This window comes from Ascaphus truei, chromosome 11, assembly GCF_040206685.1.
Source record: "Ascaphus truei isolate aAscTru1 chromosome 11, aAscTru1.hap1, whole genome shotgun sequence".
NCBI classification, from domain to species: Eukaryota; Metazoa; Chordata; class Amphibia; order Anura; family Ascaphidae; genus Ascaphus; species Ascaphus truei.
In genome coordinates, this window is record NC_134493.1 from 43,479,719 (window position 1) to 43,497,583 (window position 17,865).

At 50.4% G+C, this 17,865-nt stretch overlaps 2 protein-coding genes across 3 annotated transcripts in view; both read right to left on the reverse strand.

The window, feature by feature from the left end:
* Positions 1–8,789, reverse strand: part of AP5Z1 (adaptor related protein complex 5 subunit zeta 1) — an 11,877-nt gene extending 3,088 nt beyond the window's left edge. The window contains 12 exon segments of the mRNA XM_075565087.1: positions 2–115; positions 330–395; positions 432–556; positions 820–982; positions 1,148–1,185; positions 1,421–1,561; positions 4,283–4,442; positions 4,547–4,659; positions 5,289–5,430; positions 6,455–6,641; positions 7,110–7,247; positions 8,515–8,789. Coding sequence (XP_075421202.1) covers positions 2–115; positions 330–395; positions 432–556; positions 820–982; positions 1,148–1,185; positions 1,421–1,561; positions 4,283–4,442; positions 4,547–4,659; positions 5,289–5,430; positions 6,455–6,641; positions 7,110–7,247; positions 8,515–8,555 — 1,428 coding nt within the window. The 5' untranslated portion in view covers positions 8,556–8,789.
* A 2,616-nt stretch (positions 8,790–11,405) lies between these two features.
* The window catches only part of FOXK1 (forkhead box K1), a 52,627-nt gene continuing 46,167 nt past the window's right edge, over positions 11,406–17,865 (reverse strand). For both annotated transcript variants that reach the window (XM_075565955.1, XM_075565954.1), the window contains exon 9: positions 11,406–17,403. In XM_075565955.1, the coding sequence (XP_075422070.1) occupies positions 17,195–17,403 (209 nt within the window). In that variant the 3' untranslated portion in view covers positions 11,406–17,194. The remainder of the gene's footprint in view (positions 17,404–17,865) is intronic.

Consider the following 17,865-nt stretch of genomic DNA (forward strand, 5'->3'; position numbering starts at 1 on the left):
CATGGGAGGTTGAGCAGGGTGAGTGCAACATCTCCATAGCCGTGTCTGTGTTGATGAGGGCTGGGAGCAGCTCCACAAACTCGGAGATCAGGAATGGGCTGTTCCACGCCAGGAACTACAGAACAGAACACAGGGAAGACTCAGGTGGACACCCCAAATCTGACCAGAACAAACCCAGCAGCCAATAAGTAACCACAGGGACCCACTAAAGGTCACCCCATACACAGTCACACTATCACAGAATGGACAGTCAAAAGCAGAGAAAGCATGTTGCTCCAGACCTAGACAGCAAGTCCCACGTCAGTGGGTCCCCTGTATGCCTCTGGTACCTTCAGCAGGTTAGGGAAACTCCTCCTGAATGTCGCCACGTCTCCGTTAGGAAGCAGCTATTGTCCCTGCGAGGAGGGGGCTGGTGAAGAGCTCGGCTGGACTCTGGTGAACAGGGAATGCGGAGGGAGGGGGCTGGTGAAGAGAGCTCGGGCTGGGGGGGACTCTGGGGGGAGGAACAGGGGTGTCTGGGGACTGACGGATTCCGAGTCCACGGCTGCAGCTTCATCTGAGACGGAAACACACTGCGCATGAGGGGGTGAGGGTTAAAGAGCCAGGGGGAGGGGCTAAAGAGCCAGGGGCTCAAGGAGCCAGGGGGAGGGGCTTAGAGTCCAGGAGAAGGTGGGGGGGAAGGAAGGTGACTAACAAAGAAGGGGGGGAGGAAGGCTACAAGTGCAGGTGAGAGGGTGTGCAGGCAGAGTCTGGTGTTAGTAAGATGTGATCGCACACAGACAGCTTTTAAGAGCTGAAAATAGCTGTGATTCCACTCACTGTGATTCAGGAAGAATTGGGCAACAGGCAGCAGGACGTGGGCGAGAGAGAGGTCGCCACAGAGCCTCCCGTAGAGGATCTTTAGGAAGGGAAGAGCACGGTACACGTAGGACACGTCCTGCTTACACACAATGTCCATAAGGGTGACTGCCTCCACCAGGCACTGCAGAACAAGCAGAGTTTGTGTCACCACAAGGTACCCCATAAACTTTCCCCTTATCACAGATCCAAGACAAACTGGGTGACCACTCACACCTTAATACCACACAGGCAGACTATTCTATATTACACACAGACACGGAGACATTTATATGCAAACAGCACTTACAGCTTTCCGAAGGTCGCAGTCTGACTTCTTCAGGGGCTCTATGGAGGAAGGAGCACGACCAATCACGTGATGCTAATTCATGTTGGTAGATCTAATGCAGAGACTTGTACCGTCCTAACCTCCTTACTAAATAGTAGTCACTACGTTTCCCAATCCTCCACCCTCTCACTATGCACCCTTCCCTGGACTCTGCTCCTCCCCATGGGGTTCGCAGACTTATGCTCTTCCTCCGTTAGATGATCAGGCCCCGACACTCGCCGGCTCGCCACTCACTCCGGTTGCTTTGCTCCACCAGTCGCAGGCAGTACTCGAAGCCCTTCTCTCTGAGGCGTTCGCGAGGGGGAAGAAGGCGGCTGGAGGTGGAAGAGGCAGAGACCATGGACAACACAGAGCCGTCAACCTCCGACTTATCATCTGCAGGACACACACCCTGCCATCAGTACAATACAGAGAGCAGGACACACACACCCTGTCATCAGTACAATACAGAGAGAGCAGGACACACACACCCTGCCATCAGTACAATACAGAGAGAGAGCAGGACACACACACCCTGCCATCAGTACAATACAGAGAGAGAGCAGGACACAACACACACACCCTGCCATCAGTACAATACAGAGAGAGCAGGACACACACACCCTGCCATCAGTACAATACAGAGAGAGCAGGACACACACACACACCCTGCCATCAGTACAATACAGAGAGAGAGCAGGACACACACACCCTGCCATCAGTACAATACAGAGAGAGCAGGACACACAGCCTGCCATCAGTACAATACAGAGAGAGCAGGACACACACACCCTGTCATCAGTACAATACAGAGAGAGCAGGACACACACACCCTGCCATCAGTACAATACAGAGAGAGCAGGACACACACACCCTGCCATCAGTACAATACAGAGAGAGCAGGACACACACATCCTGCCATCAGTACAATACAGAGAGAGCAGGACACACACACCCTGCCATCAGTACAATACAGAGAGAGCAGGACACACACACCCTGCCATCAGTACAATACAGAGAGAGAGAGCAGGACACACACACCCTGCCATCAGTACAATACAGAGAGAGAGCAGGACACACACACCCTGCCATCAGTACAATACAGAGAGAGAGCAGGACACACACACCCTGCCATCAGTACAATACAGAGAGAGAGCAGGACACACACACACCCTGCCATCAGTACAATACAGAGAGAGAGCAGGACACACACACCCTGCCATCAGTACAATACAGAGAGAGAGCAGGATACACACACCCTGCCATCAGTACAATACAGAGAGAGCAGGACACACACACACACATCCTGCCATCAGAACAATGGGAGGGTACCATGTAAAGTCCAGCAAAAGAAGGATTGAATCACTGCATGTTATGTTTAGTTCCAGTCACTGTACAATGACAGCACATGATCCAGAGGTGAATAAATATATCCTGGCGTGTGACCGTCCTATCACATTTGTAAACATAGAAAACAAGCACAAAGCGTACCAGAGGCAAGCGTAAAATATATTGCAACAGAAATCAAATAGCAAGTATACACTTAAGTAATCTGGAGGTCAGTAGGTTGTGATTTAAAAGCGTCTGTAATGCCTGTACACTTGATTGAGACGAGCCCCGACAAACAGCTGATCCCAGCGCACGGCAGAAGCGGTCGGAAGAAAGTCCTGCTATCAATACTCCAACTATCAAGTGTACAGGCATTACGGGCGCTTTTAAATCACAACCTACTGAACTCCAGACTACTAAATTGTAAGTGTATACTTGCTATTTGTTTTCTGTTGCAATACATTTTACTCTTACCTCGGGTGCGCTTTGTGCTTGTTTTCTTTGTCTTGCCTGCGGAGCCTGTTCTCGTGGGAATCAGTGGGGAAGACTCCCAACGCACAGCAGATGCAAGGAGGTAGAGAACACCACAATAGTGTATTACCCTTGGGACAATAGATAATGTAATGGATAAGGTACAAAGAGCATTTATTGGTTAAAACAATTGTTACTACAATTGGAGTAAAACATGTTATATATTAATAAACAGTTGATCAATCTCCTGCTGAATAAATGAGAAAAGCTTCCAAGCGCTTGTGCTTAAGGAAGCTGTGTTGCTCCGCCGTTGGTAAAAACTGAAATCCTACTCACCGTCCATGAGTAGGACATGTGCAATGGTTCGGGGTCTTTTGCCAGGAATAACCGCTTGCCATGGGGTGCAGACCGTCTGTTTGTGCGGGGAGGTCTCCTGCAATCCTCGTGGTCTCGTTGCCAACAGAGTTTCTTCCAAACGTCTCCTCCGCTGACGTCACCGCCTGGTAAGCACAGCTACGGTGTCCCTGGATGGCCAGGCGGTGACGTCAGCGGAGGAGACGTTTGGAAGAAACTCTGTTGGCAACGAGACCACGAGGATTGCAGGAGACCTCCCCGCACAAACAGACGGTCTGCACCCCATGGCAAGCGGTTATTCCTGGCAAAAGACCCCGAACCATTGCACATGTCCTACTCATGGACGGTGAGTAGGATTTCAGTTTTTACCAGCGGCGGAGCAACACAGCTTCCTTAAGCACAAGCGCTTGGAAGCTTTTCTCATTTATTCAGCAGGAGATTGATCAACTGTTTATTAATATATAACATGTTTTACTCCAATTGTAGTAACAATTGTTTTAACCAATAAATGCTCTTTGTACCTTATCCATCACATTATCTATTGTCCCAAGGGTAATACACTATTGTGGTGTTCTCTGTTTATCTCTTGTCTCCTTCTCTGAGGTTACCAGTACAAGAAGAAAACCATTGCACAAGACTCTATTCCATTTCCTATCCTCAGCGCCATAGGAGGTTATTCCACACAATCTCCTTATCTGGTTGGAAGATACCGGATCAACCTCCCAGGCAGCTCAAGGACTACCTCCATCATAGACTGTATCACAGGTTTTGTTCTACTGTTTGTATCACTGTATAATATTGTTCACACAAGCGCTAAATTGCACTTATTATTTTACCACAAGGAGGTAGAGCTGATAACATCTACACATCCCGAGAGCACTAACACGGATCAAATCCTTCCGTTTGCTACATCTGTAAACATGTACAATGTGACGTTTCCGGTGTGAATATCGCGTCACGCACCTGAATTCGCCGCGTTGCTCCCGTACTGCAGCAGCCACATGCGCAGCATGGAGAAGCTGTGTACGTTCAGCCACTGGTCGTCCGTGTAATGCGGACTGAAGTTCAACACGGTAAAGAAGTCTGTGGCAACCGCTCCATCCACCTCGGTTATGGGGCCGGCCTGCAGGGAGAGAAAAAGAGTCCGACTCCGTAACCTCTGAGGTTCTCCTCTGCTCCAACACACGGAAGCCTCACATACTCATCTCCCACCAATCGGCTGCTCACCTGTTTGGTGCGAGGGTTGGAGAAAAAGCCTCCGGACACCTGGGACACGCCTTGGTGAACACTGGCGTACCGCAGCCAATCCGCAAGCTTCTTATTTATAACGTTGATCTGATCTACAAGGGGAGCAGGAAGTGAGATCACAGGCTGGGTGTATCCAAAGAAATAAAATACCTGCGTGTCCGTATAATGGCAAATCTGCCCAGCGGGGGATAATGGTGCAAAGCACAGGGAAAGTTCTGAGTCTCACAAGCACAGACCTGGCAACAAGCCAGTCTATATGACAGTGCAGTGGTTTTGAACCATTTCTGGGCAAAGGAACCCTATAATTATATGGAGGAATTCTGAGGAACCCCAACCCTCTCTAATAGCGCGTCTGAGATCAGATACATTGCAAGGAACCCCGACCCTCTCTAATAGCGCGTCTGAGATCAGATACATTGCAAGGAACCCCGACCCTCTCTAATAGCGCGTCTGAGATCAGGGGCATTGTAGATTCTTCTGTATTTGATACAATTTTCAAATGACCTGAAAATTGCAGAGAGCCATATAAGGATGCCCGGGGAACCCAAGTTGAAAAGCACTAGGTTAGTGTATCAGGAGGAGGCAGCAAGTACATAGAGGGCTATGAAGTGCCATCTATAGCGTTTACAGGAGAGCCTCTCCCCACAGCACAGACAAGAACATCCGATAAATGCCATCTTCCACCCTGCGAATTGCTGGCGAAACACTTTTACACATTTACCTTCCTCCAGGATTTCTGGACAGAGGCTGCTCACTTTCAGCAGGACAGGAAGAAGGGGTCGTAAACTCTGCCCCTCGGGGACTCGGGTTTCCATGGTCTTACACACACGGTGCCCGATGGAGACCACTTCACTTTTACTACCCTGGAGATACGAGGGGAACAAAATAACACACTGGCATGATGACTGAGAAGCAGCGAACCATAAACAGCCTGTGTAAAATAACAGGTGAAACACCCCAGCTGTCCGGATTTTCAAATAATCTGTAATTCAGGATTACAAACATGTATTTGTTTTAACTTCATGTTTTATACAGAAGTGGGTAACTTGGAGCACAGCATCAGGTCTCCATCATTCTAACAGTCTGCGCACAGCTTCAGTACGGAGAACGTTTGACCTTTCAGTTGTAATCAGCATGTGCAGTGTCCTCCGTTATCTGCCCCTTTCAAGTGATACCAAGTAACACGATTAAGGGCCGTTCTATACGGTTTGCGGCCGTGCGTGTGCGAACCGCATGCTTTTCGTGTGTATGCTGTGAGTGAAGGTACTGTGTGTGTTTGTGTGTGTATATAATAATATTTTTAAAATAAAAAAAGTTGTAATAAAAATATTTCTTTATTTAACTTTGGCGCACACACACACACACACACACACACACACACACACACACACACACACACACACACACACACACACACACACACACCAGCGCGAAATCATTCATTTCTTCATGTTCTCCCTCGTCGGTCCGCTCCAAGCCCCCTGCGGTGTGCGCGGCGCCGTTATAGAAAGGCTGACTAACGTCAGCCAACTAAAATTCCGCGCACGCGCCGGCACTATAAACCTGTAAGGAAGCTATACACATACGATCAATAACTTATTGTCCATTTGTACATGAAATGTCTGTAAATATAATGTATAACCTCTGTTCATATAACGTAACCATGCATCTGTCATCATACCTCTGTGCCCAGGACATGCTTGAAAACGAGAGGTAACTCTCAATGTATCACTTCCTGGTAAAGATTTGGGAGGGCTAGCACTCCACTGTACCAAAAAAAGTGTCTTTATTGGGGTTTATACATTTCTCCTATTCCGCTGCCTTTCGACTTTTGAATTATTTCCTGGCCACACATTTTATAAACAAACAAGTGTATTAAGTTTATACCTGAGCCAGCAGCACAGAGCACAGGAGGCTGCAGAGTTTGGTATCCTGCATATCCCCACATGAGAGGGCGACATGGTCACACTGTGGCATTTCACGCAAGATGGCAGCACACAGAGTCTGGATCTGATCCGGGGACTTTTGGGAGCAAAGCGCGGTCTGTAAATGCTCCAGGAAATCTTGCTCTAGCCTGTGGCGTCCAGGAGAGATTTCATTAGCTTGTGAGAGGTCAAAGCAGCCACAGAAAACCACCCAACCAGGGACTACAAGGGGAATTGTCCCCATGAACATTGAAGTCAATAACACCACTACCCACCGTCTCACAGGTACACGACCTAGGGAGTTACATTAGACTTCTCTCCATAAACTTAAATATCAAATCTTGCCATTTCTTCCTCTGCAAGATTGCGCTACGATATTACCCTTCCTATGTTGCCATTAGTGGAGTCAGGAAAGAATGTATTTTTCCCCTTATGAGAAATCATTGGATGAGGTGTCACTGGGGTTTGTGTTTGCCTTCCTCTGGCTTAAAATACTGTAATACAAATCTAGGATAAGTATCTGTCATCTAAACATAACATAGGTTAAACTCAATGGACATCTACTGTATGGCTTTTTTTCAACCTTGTCTACTATGTAACATGGCTTGGACACTTACTTCCTGCCATACTTGGAAGCTGCGATCACAAGGTGTAGCCTCCTCAGACTGTCCGAGCTCTCACTGCCAAGGTCCTGAGTTTGAAGGAATTCTGCAGTCCGAGAGCAGAACTTCTGCAGCTCCTCATCCTTCAGCTCCCTAATCAGGGAACAGGCACCAAATAAACCCAACAATGCGGCACACACACAGACACGCTCTGTGCGTGTGTCCTGTGTACATGAGGTGAGGGGCGAGGAGGGGGGATTGGTGTGCTTGGTACTGGGGGGGAGGAGGGGGGATTGGTGTGCTTGGTACTGGGGGGGAGGAGGGGGGATTGGTGTGCTTGGTACTGGGGGGGAGGAGGGGGGATTGGTGTGCTTGGTACTGGGGGGGAGGAGGGGGGATTGGTGTGCTTGGTACTGGGGGGGAGGAGGGGGGATTGGTGTGCTTGGTACGGGGGGGAGGAGGGGGGATTGGTGTGCTTGGTACGGGGGGGAGGAGGGGGGATTGGTGTGCTTGGTACTGGGGGGGAGGAGGGGGGATTGGTGTGCTTGGTACTGGGGGGGGGGGATTGGTGTGCTTGGTACTGGGGGGGGGGATTGGTGTGCTTGGTACTGGGGGGGGGGATTGGTGTGCTTGGTACTGGGGGGGGGGGGATTGGTGTGCTTGGTACTGGGGGGGGGATTGGTGTGCTTGGTACTGGGGGGGGATTGGTGTGCTTGGTACGGGGGGGGGATTGGTGTGCTTGGTACGGGGGGGGGGGGATTGGTGTGTTTGGTACGGGGGGGGGGATTGGTGTGCTTGGTGTGCTTGGTACTGAGGGGGGGATTGGTGTGCTTGGTACTGGGGGGGGGGATTGGTGTGCTTGGTACTGGGGGGGGGTTGGTGTGCTTGGTACTGGGGGGGGGGATTGGTGTGCTTGGTACTGGCAAGGAGGGGGGTGCTTGGTACTGGCAAGGAGGGGGGGTGCTTGGTACTGGCAAGGAGGGGGGGTGCTTGGTACTGGCAAGGAGGGGGGGTGCTTGGTACTGGCAAGGAGGGGGTGGTGCTTGGTACTGGCAAGGAGAGGAGGGTGCTTGGTACTGGCAAGGAGGGGAGGGTGCTTGGTACTGGCAAGGAGGGGGGGTGCTTGGTACTGGCAAGGAGGGGGGGTGCTTGGTACTGGCAAGGATGGGGGATGCTTGGTACTGGCAAGGAGGGGGGATGCTTGGTACTGGCAAGGAGGGGGGATGCTTGGTACTGGCAAGGAGGGGGGTGCTTGGTACTGGCAGGGGGGGGTGGGAGATTGGGGTGCATAGTACCGGGAGGGGTGGGAGATTGGGGTGCATAGTACCGGGAGGGGTGGGAGATTGGGGTGCATAGTACCGGGAGGGGTGGGAGATTGGGGTGCTCGATAACGGGGGTGGGGGATTGGGGTGCTCGGTACCGGGCCTGGCGGATAAAACTCTCTGTCGCAGCGCTGAACATGTTTGGACTCAGTCCTGCTACAGCCAACACCGGAAGTTAATTTACTTCCGCATTCCTGGTCCATCTCGCAGCGTCCCCCTAGAAACAGCGGCTCCACAAACACAAGGTTCCAGCTACAACTGCGCATGCGCCACTAAAATATCCGCGCTCAGTGCGAGGGGCTGGTGGTGAGCGAGCGGGGAGTGCGAGGGGCTGGTGGTGAGCGAGCGGGGAGTGCGAGGGGCTGGTGGTGAGCGAGCGGGGAGTGCGAGGGGCTGGTGGTGAGCGAGCGGGGAGTGCGAGGGGCTGGTGGTGAGCGAGCGGGGAGTGCGAGGGGCTGGTGGTGAGCGAGCGGGGAGTGCGAGGGGCTGGTGGTGAGCGAGCGGGGAGTGCGAGGGGCTGGTGGTGAACGAGCGGGGAGTGCGAGGGGCTGGTGGTGAGCGAGCGGGGAGTGCGAGGGGCTGGTGGTGAGCGAGCGGGGAGTGCGAGGGGCTGGTGGTGAGCGAGCGGGGAGTGCGAGGGGCTGGTGGTGAGCGAGCGGGGAGTGCGAGGGGCTGGTGGTGAGCGAGCGGGGAGTGCGAGGGGCTGGTGGTGAGCCTGCGGGGAGTGTGAGGGGCTGGTGGTGAGCCTGCGGGGAGTGTGAGGGGCTGGTGGTGGGTGTGAGGGGGTAACCAGATTCACAATAAAGATTTAAGCCTGTTTGGAACCCCAATACATGGATCAAAGGTAACCAGAGTGTCAGCTCTTGAGCCCAGGGTTTGTACATGCATAACCTGTAATGCGCGGTAATCAAGTATTTTTTATGTGTTTTTACCTTTCCAGGAGTGCCAGCAAGCAGAGATTGATGTGGTATGAGGTTAAAGGGGGGGTTGCAGAGAAAGTGTAGTCAGAATGTGCCTAGGTAGCCGGGGTCCAGAGTTGCTGGATACCCCAAAAATGTACCCCGGAATCATGAGTGATTCCTGGATACATGTAGGCATATTGTCCCGGCAATACCTCCCCTTAAATGCTTTCGCGACTCACCACTAGGGGATCCCTGTTTCAGCACAGACCAGAAAGGTAAGGCCTCGGCCATGTTAACCGCTTGCTGGCGGAAGCGTGCTGAGGCGCGCTCCCGCTCAGCACTGAGCCCTTACAGTCGCAATTAGAGCGGCTTTAGTGGGGGCTCACCTGCGCTTCTGCGCGCTTGTGGAAGCGCAGGTCTTAGGGGAATTTAAAATTCCCCCGCGTGCCGGCGCAACAGGTCGGTCACGTGAACGGTTCGCCCAATGAGGGCGAACCAGCTCCGTGACGTCACTGGCCCGCCCCCTGACGGCGCGTGCGGTAAGCAACCGCAAGGCCAGGGAAAGCACCCGCTGTCCCTGAGCCTCAGCGAGCAAGCAGGGAGCATGGACTCAGCCTAAAAGTGGCACAGGGATGTGAGCTATCCCTGAAACAGTCCATGGAGATACACAGTAAATGCCCAGGTCACCCAGAATCAGTCTAGGGGTTCTGAGGTACTCCAACTATACATATAAGGTTGAGGGGAGTCTTAGGCTATGCTTATAGTGCCGGCGACGGCCGCTGGAAAATCAAATAGAGGACTTCCAGCGATCGCGACCAATCCGTCGCACCACGCTGGCACTGCATTTGTTTTGCCGCGGCGTCGCTGTCGCCAGCACTATAAGCGCAGCCTTAGAATCCATAATAAGTCTCTGCAATAGTGTGTGGGGAATATGGCTAGTGAAAAATAAAGTGCAGCTTTTTATTCTATTTCCCATACCAGAAAGATTTAGGTTTTTAAAGTGTATATTTTATTAACAAAGTGTGTAAAGTACATATATGCTTTGTGCACAGTAAATGAGCTGGGACTTTTAGAACCAATGTTCTGACAGGCCACTGGGGTTACCAACTTGGTGCCAGTGAGTCTGCCAGGACGTCGGAGATGAAAGCCACAGAGGATGTCTGAGGTGTCAAGACCATTGGGGCAGGAGGAAAGAGCTCAAGTACCCACGTCCTGGAATGAATGGAAGTTCTCCAAATTTCCATTTGCCCGACCAGTCTTGGAGGAGCCCAACCCAGCGTGTAGCTTCTGAATAGCAAGTGGCTTAGGTGGCAACCTTGCACATGCCCTTGGCAGATTCAGTACCCCGGCTTCACAAGACCACCATCGCTCTGATTGGCTGGTTAGCAAACTCCCACGCTTGGCTGCAGGGTTTTGTGAATGAAACAACAGAAGTATTATAAACCCCTGAGCCAATCAGATTTGTAAATTCTAAGCACCAAGTCCAGGAATAAATTCAAGGCCTCTGGAGAGGGGAGCGGTGGCGTCTGGAATTGCAGGCCGATTTCAGTTCCAGGACATTTCAGGCTAGGTCCCTGTCTGGGTAAGCTTTGGATTTAGAAGCCCCTGCACTTAAGAAAGTCTCGTTTTCACCCCGTGTCTTTTCTTATGTAGTTTGTGTAACATTGTGTCTGCCTTTTCCTGTGAATAAATTTACAATTTATTTCATTTACCTGTTTTGCTTAATGTATGATCCTGGTACAAAGGTGTAAATGCCTGGTCTCCTGTGACAGCCAGTTGTGAGCGAGCAGGGAGTGCAAAGGGCTGGTTGTGAGCGAGCAGTGAGTGCGAGGGCTGTTTGTCAGTGAGCAGAGTGCTGGCTGTGAGCATGAGGGGCTGGTAGTGACTGAGCAGGTTGAGGCATAGTATATGGGGCAGGTAGTGCGTGAACAAGCAGTGAGTGTGAAGGGCAGGTAGTGAGTCAGATAGTATATGGGGCAGGGAGTGAGTGAGCAGTGTAAGGCAGATATTCATCAGGCACAGAGTATATGGGGCAGGTAGTGAGTGATTGGACCCCCAACAGGTCACATCACAATGACAGGCCTTCCTTCTGCATATTGAGTTTTATTTCTGGTAATAAAACAGACTGACGGGGAGGAGAACCCCCCTCTCTGCATATACATCATCTTCATGTCATACAGGGCACAATAACAGTTAAAATAATTTGAAACAAAGCAAGAAATGTAAAATGTTGCTGTTACAGCTTTAAAAGATGAACCTGCTAATACATTCAATATCACATTCAGATCTTCAATGTCTGTAAGAAAAGTGGCTCCTTATATATAAAAAAAAAAATACTGTATCCATTCCAGAAACGCACAGGACGAGGCAAGGGGAGAGTCACAGACACGACAGGGAGTCCGTGACACGAAAATCACGCGCTGCGCACCCCATGAAAATACCCAGCAGAAAAAAAAATCCTTATTTGGGTGTTTTTATCCCTATCAGAAGCCTCTCTCACGGGAGTAAGTGCCAGTTACCGAGGTGCAGAAGGGTGACCCTCACCCCTCACTGCTGTGGTTTCACGGTCACCTCGACCCCATGGTTGCCAGTGTCTGGACGCACTGCACGCGTCCCTGGCAGCAAAGGAGTCGAGCGTTAAAAAAAAAAAAAAGTACTGTATATATTATAATCAGCATATTATTCCCTTCCCATCAATTCCCAAATCAGTGAAATATGCAACAATCTAAAATAGTGTTAATTTTACACGTTTATTGCCTAGGCTTCTGAAAATAGTTTTTTTTTGTTTGGTTTACCAAAATTTCCTAATTTTTTTCTTCCTATTTAAATAAAAAATATATATAATTTCATATTTTCGCTCCCTGGCACTGCTTATCATTCAGAGCCATCTATCTGCGCATCAAACCTCATCCACGCGCAGGTTCCCCCTCGTTCCCGAGCTGCCCTGTCCGCCGGAGGCTTCCGAGAATGCTGGGTGCTGGTTTGTAGTTTTTTTTCCCCAGGACTTTGCACATTTAAAAAAAAAAAACTTTTTGGAGTAACATTTTTTCAAGGATAGTCATCTGAATTCTGCCTGCAGGTAACGGGAATTATATGAGCAGAGTAATAACAGGATATGGGGAGAGGTCACTGTGTAGAACAGGCCAGAGACTTCTCCGTAAGGAGAGCAGATTCCTGACGACTGTCGGTGATCACAGAACCCAGGATAGTGAAATGTTTGCGTATAAATAACCAGTGATAGGAACAATAAGCACAGAGTCGTATGAATACATATGCGATGAACACACGTGAGCTTTTGTGTCAATCCTCTACTTCCAAGCAATGGGAGGAAGGAGCTGGAAATGGCAGCTTTGCCCACTGGGCCGACGGCTAAAAAGATGGAAAATACAAGAAACTGAAATAAATAGCAGAAAAGTCCTTTTGCACAAACGGAATGTACGATTTGAGGCACCGTACCAATTGTTTCACCTTCCCTCGTCTACAGGGACTGCATGTAAAATCGCCATTGCTTACAATATCTCAGGTCAGTGGGGAATTGTGAAGATAAGCGGCGTCACACTCGTGTTTACGCATCTCTTGGCGTATAAACCGTAATGGTGCAGAAGTGAACATGCCTGTTCTTAAGGAGGCGGCGGAAGCTGGAATCTGTGGGCACTGCCAGTCTGAATTCTAGGCTGCGACTGTGGTACAGTTAGAAAACCCATCCAGTAAAACAGGTGGCCAACTCCAGTCCTCAAGGGCCACCAACTGTCAGGTGTTAAGGATATTACCTGCTTCAGCACAGGTGGCTCAGTCATAACAACTGCACTACCTGTGCTGAAGCAGGGATATCCTGAAAACCTGACCCGTTGGTAGCCCTTGAGGACCGGAGTTGGCCATTCCTGCAGTAAAACATTCACAGGCTCGCTCATCAGTGCTGCCGAATTTATGTCACGAATGGCAAAATGTTGTGCCAAGCAACTCTGGGTTATCGTATTCGGTCACGGCAACAGCGACAAAAAGTACTGTCATTAAATTTGAAATGTGTCACCACAAGCTTAGGAGTTCAACTCTCAACCCCTTGGTCTCGGAGTAAAGCCCCTCACTGCCGCGGTGGCAAAGCAGGTACTGGGCAGGCAGCACCGAAAGGGTTCAAATGAGCAGGTAGGATCAAGGTTTGAAGTGCGTGTAGTTTATATAAGATACATAGACTATACTTTTCAGATGAAACGGGCCACGGTACAGACACTGCAGGAGTTTGCTAACTGTTCTGCAGAGGTTACATGTAGCACCAGCTCTGAATTACGTTGTGGTTTTACTCCTGAAACCAAAAGGCAAAATCGGAGAGCAGCAGCCTTACACGGAGACAACCATTTGCTTTAGATCTCTTCCACGTGAGAATTAAAGCGAGAAGACCTTTGGTGATGCAAAATGAAACGGGCCAGCGCCATTGTTGGATAGATTTGGTAGAATGCATAATGAGTTGGCCGGCTGCTGTGTGCTCTGGAGACGGTCTGCTCCCACTCGCTGGTCCGTATGTTACAAGACATTGTTCCTGAAAGAGCTGAAGATTGTTTGTGTATCGAGAAAAATGCACAAACAGTTGAGGTAAAAAAATGATCCAGCGAGGGGGGATGGGCACGGACACACACCACCCCCCTCCCCCTCGGCTGAACCTCGCCCCTGATGAGGGAAGCTTCCCCACCCCCGCGTCTGCAGATACACGGGGAAATAGACTGTAGGCTCTTTCTTTAGTGTAGAGCAGGGGTGGCCAACTGCAGTCTTCAAGGGCCACTAACAGTCCAGGTATTAGGGATATCCCTGCTTCAGCACAAGTGTCTCAGTCAACAACTTGAACCACTGAGTGAGCAATCTGTGCTGACGCAGGGATATCCTTAAAACCTGAACTGTTGGTGGCCTTTGAGGACTGGAGTTGGCCACCTCTGGGGTAAGGGTCATTGTGTGTATCATTGTCTTTCAATTCTGCTGCAGGGACAGAGACACTGGATCTAGTGGCCAATTATTCAATCTTCGCATTGAGAAACTGACGTGCTATACATTCTTCCACATGCCAAGCGTGTGTACGGTGAAAAGAATAGCAGAAGCTGGGACTGGTGGAGCATCTCTGTGAGGGAATACGTCGCCTACTGCAGGTTTCTGGCTGAAGCCTCCTACTGGACACTGGAGGGGACATTGGCACTATAATGAGGGCACCCTTGTATGTCAGTGCTATGTACCAGGCTTCCAACCAACCCACCTGTGTCCCCATCGGACACTTTGCTGATATTAACCTGGTGGGTTCTTTTTTTACCTGCACATTAAGCAAACACAACCCTCAGCAGGAAGCAAATAGCTGGGCTAGGATAGAGCTGTGAACGCATTCTGCAGCAGCGGTGTGACATTAAAAGTGAGGCCTCAGGATAAACGAGCCAATGCTGTGGGATTTAGGAGAGGCGCATCTCTATGCCAGAAGTAATAGATCTCTCTTGTAGTTGCAAAGCACAAGACCAGGCATGGACAACACCCGTCCTCAAGGGCCACCAGCAGGTCAGGTTTTCAGGATATCCCTGCTTCATAATGACTGGGCCACTGATAATGATGAGCCACCTGTGCTGAAGCAGGGATATCCTTAAAACATGACGTACTGGTGGCCCTTGAGGACTGAGTTGGCCACCCCTGCTGTAGTGAAAGTATACCAAAAACATAAAATTGCACACAGAGGTAGGTTAGGATGAAATGCTGATCAGAGCGTTATTCTAACATGAATTATTTCACTCTCTACCTGCTGGTCTGAGATGCACCTGAAGACGAAGTGTCTCCTGCAGCAGCTGATGGGTTGACGCGTTGAAGCTGCCAGATTGGTATGTTTTAGCATCACTTACACGCACAAAGTAACTGCTCAGGGGCTACAATGCAGACATTTCATTTCACACCGTTACATGTTAAACGTGCCTACATAATGACCATTAAAAAAATATTCATTATATAATTCAATGACGCAATTAATACTCTTCCCTCCCCCCCCCCTCCCCCCCACTGGGATTCAGTCGGGCTCTCCTCTCCCCCCTGCAGGGAGTCAGGTGGGCTCTCCTGTTCCCCCTTGCAGGGAGTCAGACGGGCTCTCCTGCAGCCCCTGCAGGGAGTAAGGAGGCTCTCTTGGAATCTGAAACTACACGGCAGGTACTGTTGGCTGACACAGACAGCAGATCTCTCTCTCTCGCTCCAGAGTTTCATTCCATGACATATTGGAGTATTATTCCCAATTAGTATTTTGGAGACATGCATCTCACTGTAGATCATTGTAATATATCTACTGTATTAAGTGCACTGTATGCAAAGCAATGCAGCACATGTGCTCCCACTGAGGTTCGGAGCCACCAACACATTCCTGCGTATGGGCCTAATGGGTACAGCAGCGCCTCCGAAAGGGGGAGCTGGTGAAGTGCCCGGAGTCCCCTGAAGCTGTGTGATAACCAGGAGAGAGCAGCCACAGGCACCAGATGACACTATAAACAGTGACAGCCACTCACTATAACCTCGGTGTACAGACCACAAGCTACTGACAGATGAGAACACAGGTAGAGCTCGCCTTGGGCAGGCTGGGCCCAAGACAACAAGTTTCCCAGATTGTTTTACACGGAGAGGAGCATTAGCACAGATGTGTCTGCGGCTGTGCACTCATCGAGCTGTGGTACATGAAGTGAAATGGGTCACATGCTACAGCCGATGACCCTGCGAGGACGTCACTGGGATTGACACAGCCATCGGTATCTATTTCATACATATGTGTCTGATGGTTTAAAACACTGCTGTATTTTGCACTCCCTTCCTTGCTGAAACTGAAAATAAAAAGCCATAAAAACATAACAAAAAAGCAGTAACGTCTCCCTTCCTCAGCCACCCCTGGGGCACAACCTGGAAATAAGCTGCGATTTAAATTTATAGCGGCATCAATGTCAAAGGTGACTGATGGTAACCAAACCTCTGCAGTGTCTTATTACAATCTCATATACCTTAGATGGTGGTGGGGGGTGGGAATTAAACCCCTTAAATCCACCAGTGTGAAAATAAGGTAACAGCAGGTAAGCCTTCCAACAACGAGACGTGACTTTACCCTCAGGGTCATCAAACCGCAGGGCCGAGTCTGAAAATGTCCATACAGAACCTTCCCTGGCAGAACCAGGCGCCTGTAACCGATTACCAAGCTGCTGGCACAAAGGCAAGGAACGGAGAGAAGCTCCCCCTCTCCCTGCGTGCCGTGTAGAAGCAGTTCGGACCTCTGTGTGCAGGTCCGAAGAAAGACGGGAAAGCTGCATGGGAAGTCCTGTGCTTCAGCAGCAGTGGCACGGCTCCACGTGCTCCAGACCACTGCTGAACACTCCATTATAAGGCAAAGACTTTAACGTTCCGGGAACAGATGGGGGACGCCGCCAACCTGCGCACTGTCCACCAGGAAGACCCGCATCCCGTGCGCTGTCCCCCCCCCCCCCCCAGGGAACGCTGCTCTCCTTCACACTAGTCTCTCTGCGCCATAATGCTCTTGCGCTGTTACGGTGACTCTGATCTTCCGGTAAAAGCCGCGTCTTTTTATAATCCGTTTGAAAGCGCGTCAAATTTAGACTCTTAACCCTTCCGGTGCTGGAGAGGCCGGTGATGCAAATGCCTGCCCCTCCAGCAGGGGAAGGGTTAATCCGCGGGAGTTCCTGAGCAGTCACCAGCGGGTGACATCCAGCGGGACATTCGTCCAATCGGAGCCGCTTACAGCAGGGCGAGTTCATCCTATGCAGAGCTGAGCTGGCTCCGCATGTTTCATTGGTTCTGAATGATCCATTTGATGATCCGTAGATCTGTCCTTTCAAACTAATGAACATGTTTAAGGCTCCACGTCTCTCTCATCTCATTCCCCACTCCCGTCAGCCTGTGCGGCTGTAGATGTTATGACCCCGGCCTGCACCGCGCTGCCCTCCTCCAGCCGCGCTCTCTTGGTGTCGGGTTCCCCCAGAGAAGTCGGCGTTCTCACTCTCTCCGGCTCGCAGATTCTGGTCACGGTGACGGGAGGGGAGGAGCTGGCCTGAGCTGCCAGGAGCTGCAGTGGGTTGGTGAGAGCTGGGGGAGGAACAAAAAACACAGTTACCAAAATGAGCTGATCAACTAGGAGCCTGCCCGAGGGTCCCACAAGAGTGACGAGAATGGAGGAGCAAAGAGACCCAGGATAGGGAAGGTGTGAACCAGCCCCCAGAATCTCACTTACCTCATTTCCCTCACGCTACCATTACAAAATACTCTGAGCAGGGTGTCCTGTCTCTCTGAGCATCTCTGTACGAGAATAAAATGTCATCTTTCGTGGCCAAACTGTATAAAACTCACCTTTTAAGATCCTGCAGCTCCCCTTCTCTGGCCCAGTATTTAAATATTTACTGTTGATATTCGAGCTCTCCGTATACCGAGACACCACCTCACAATTAGATGGCCAACCCATGAAAACGGTCCCAGGGAAGAGGCTGCAGATACCCACGGTCAAAGTAACATAGTACTAAGTTATATGCGTTTTGGGGCCGTTATCGTCAC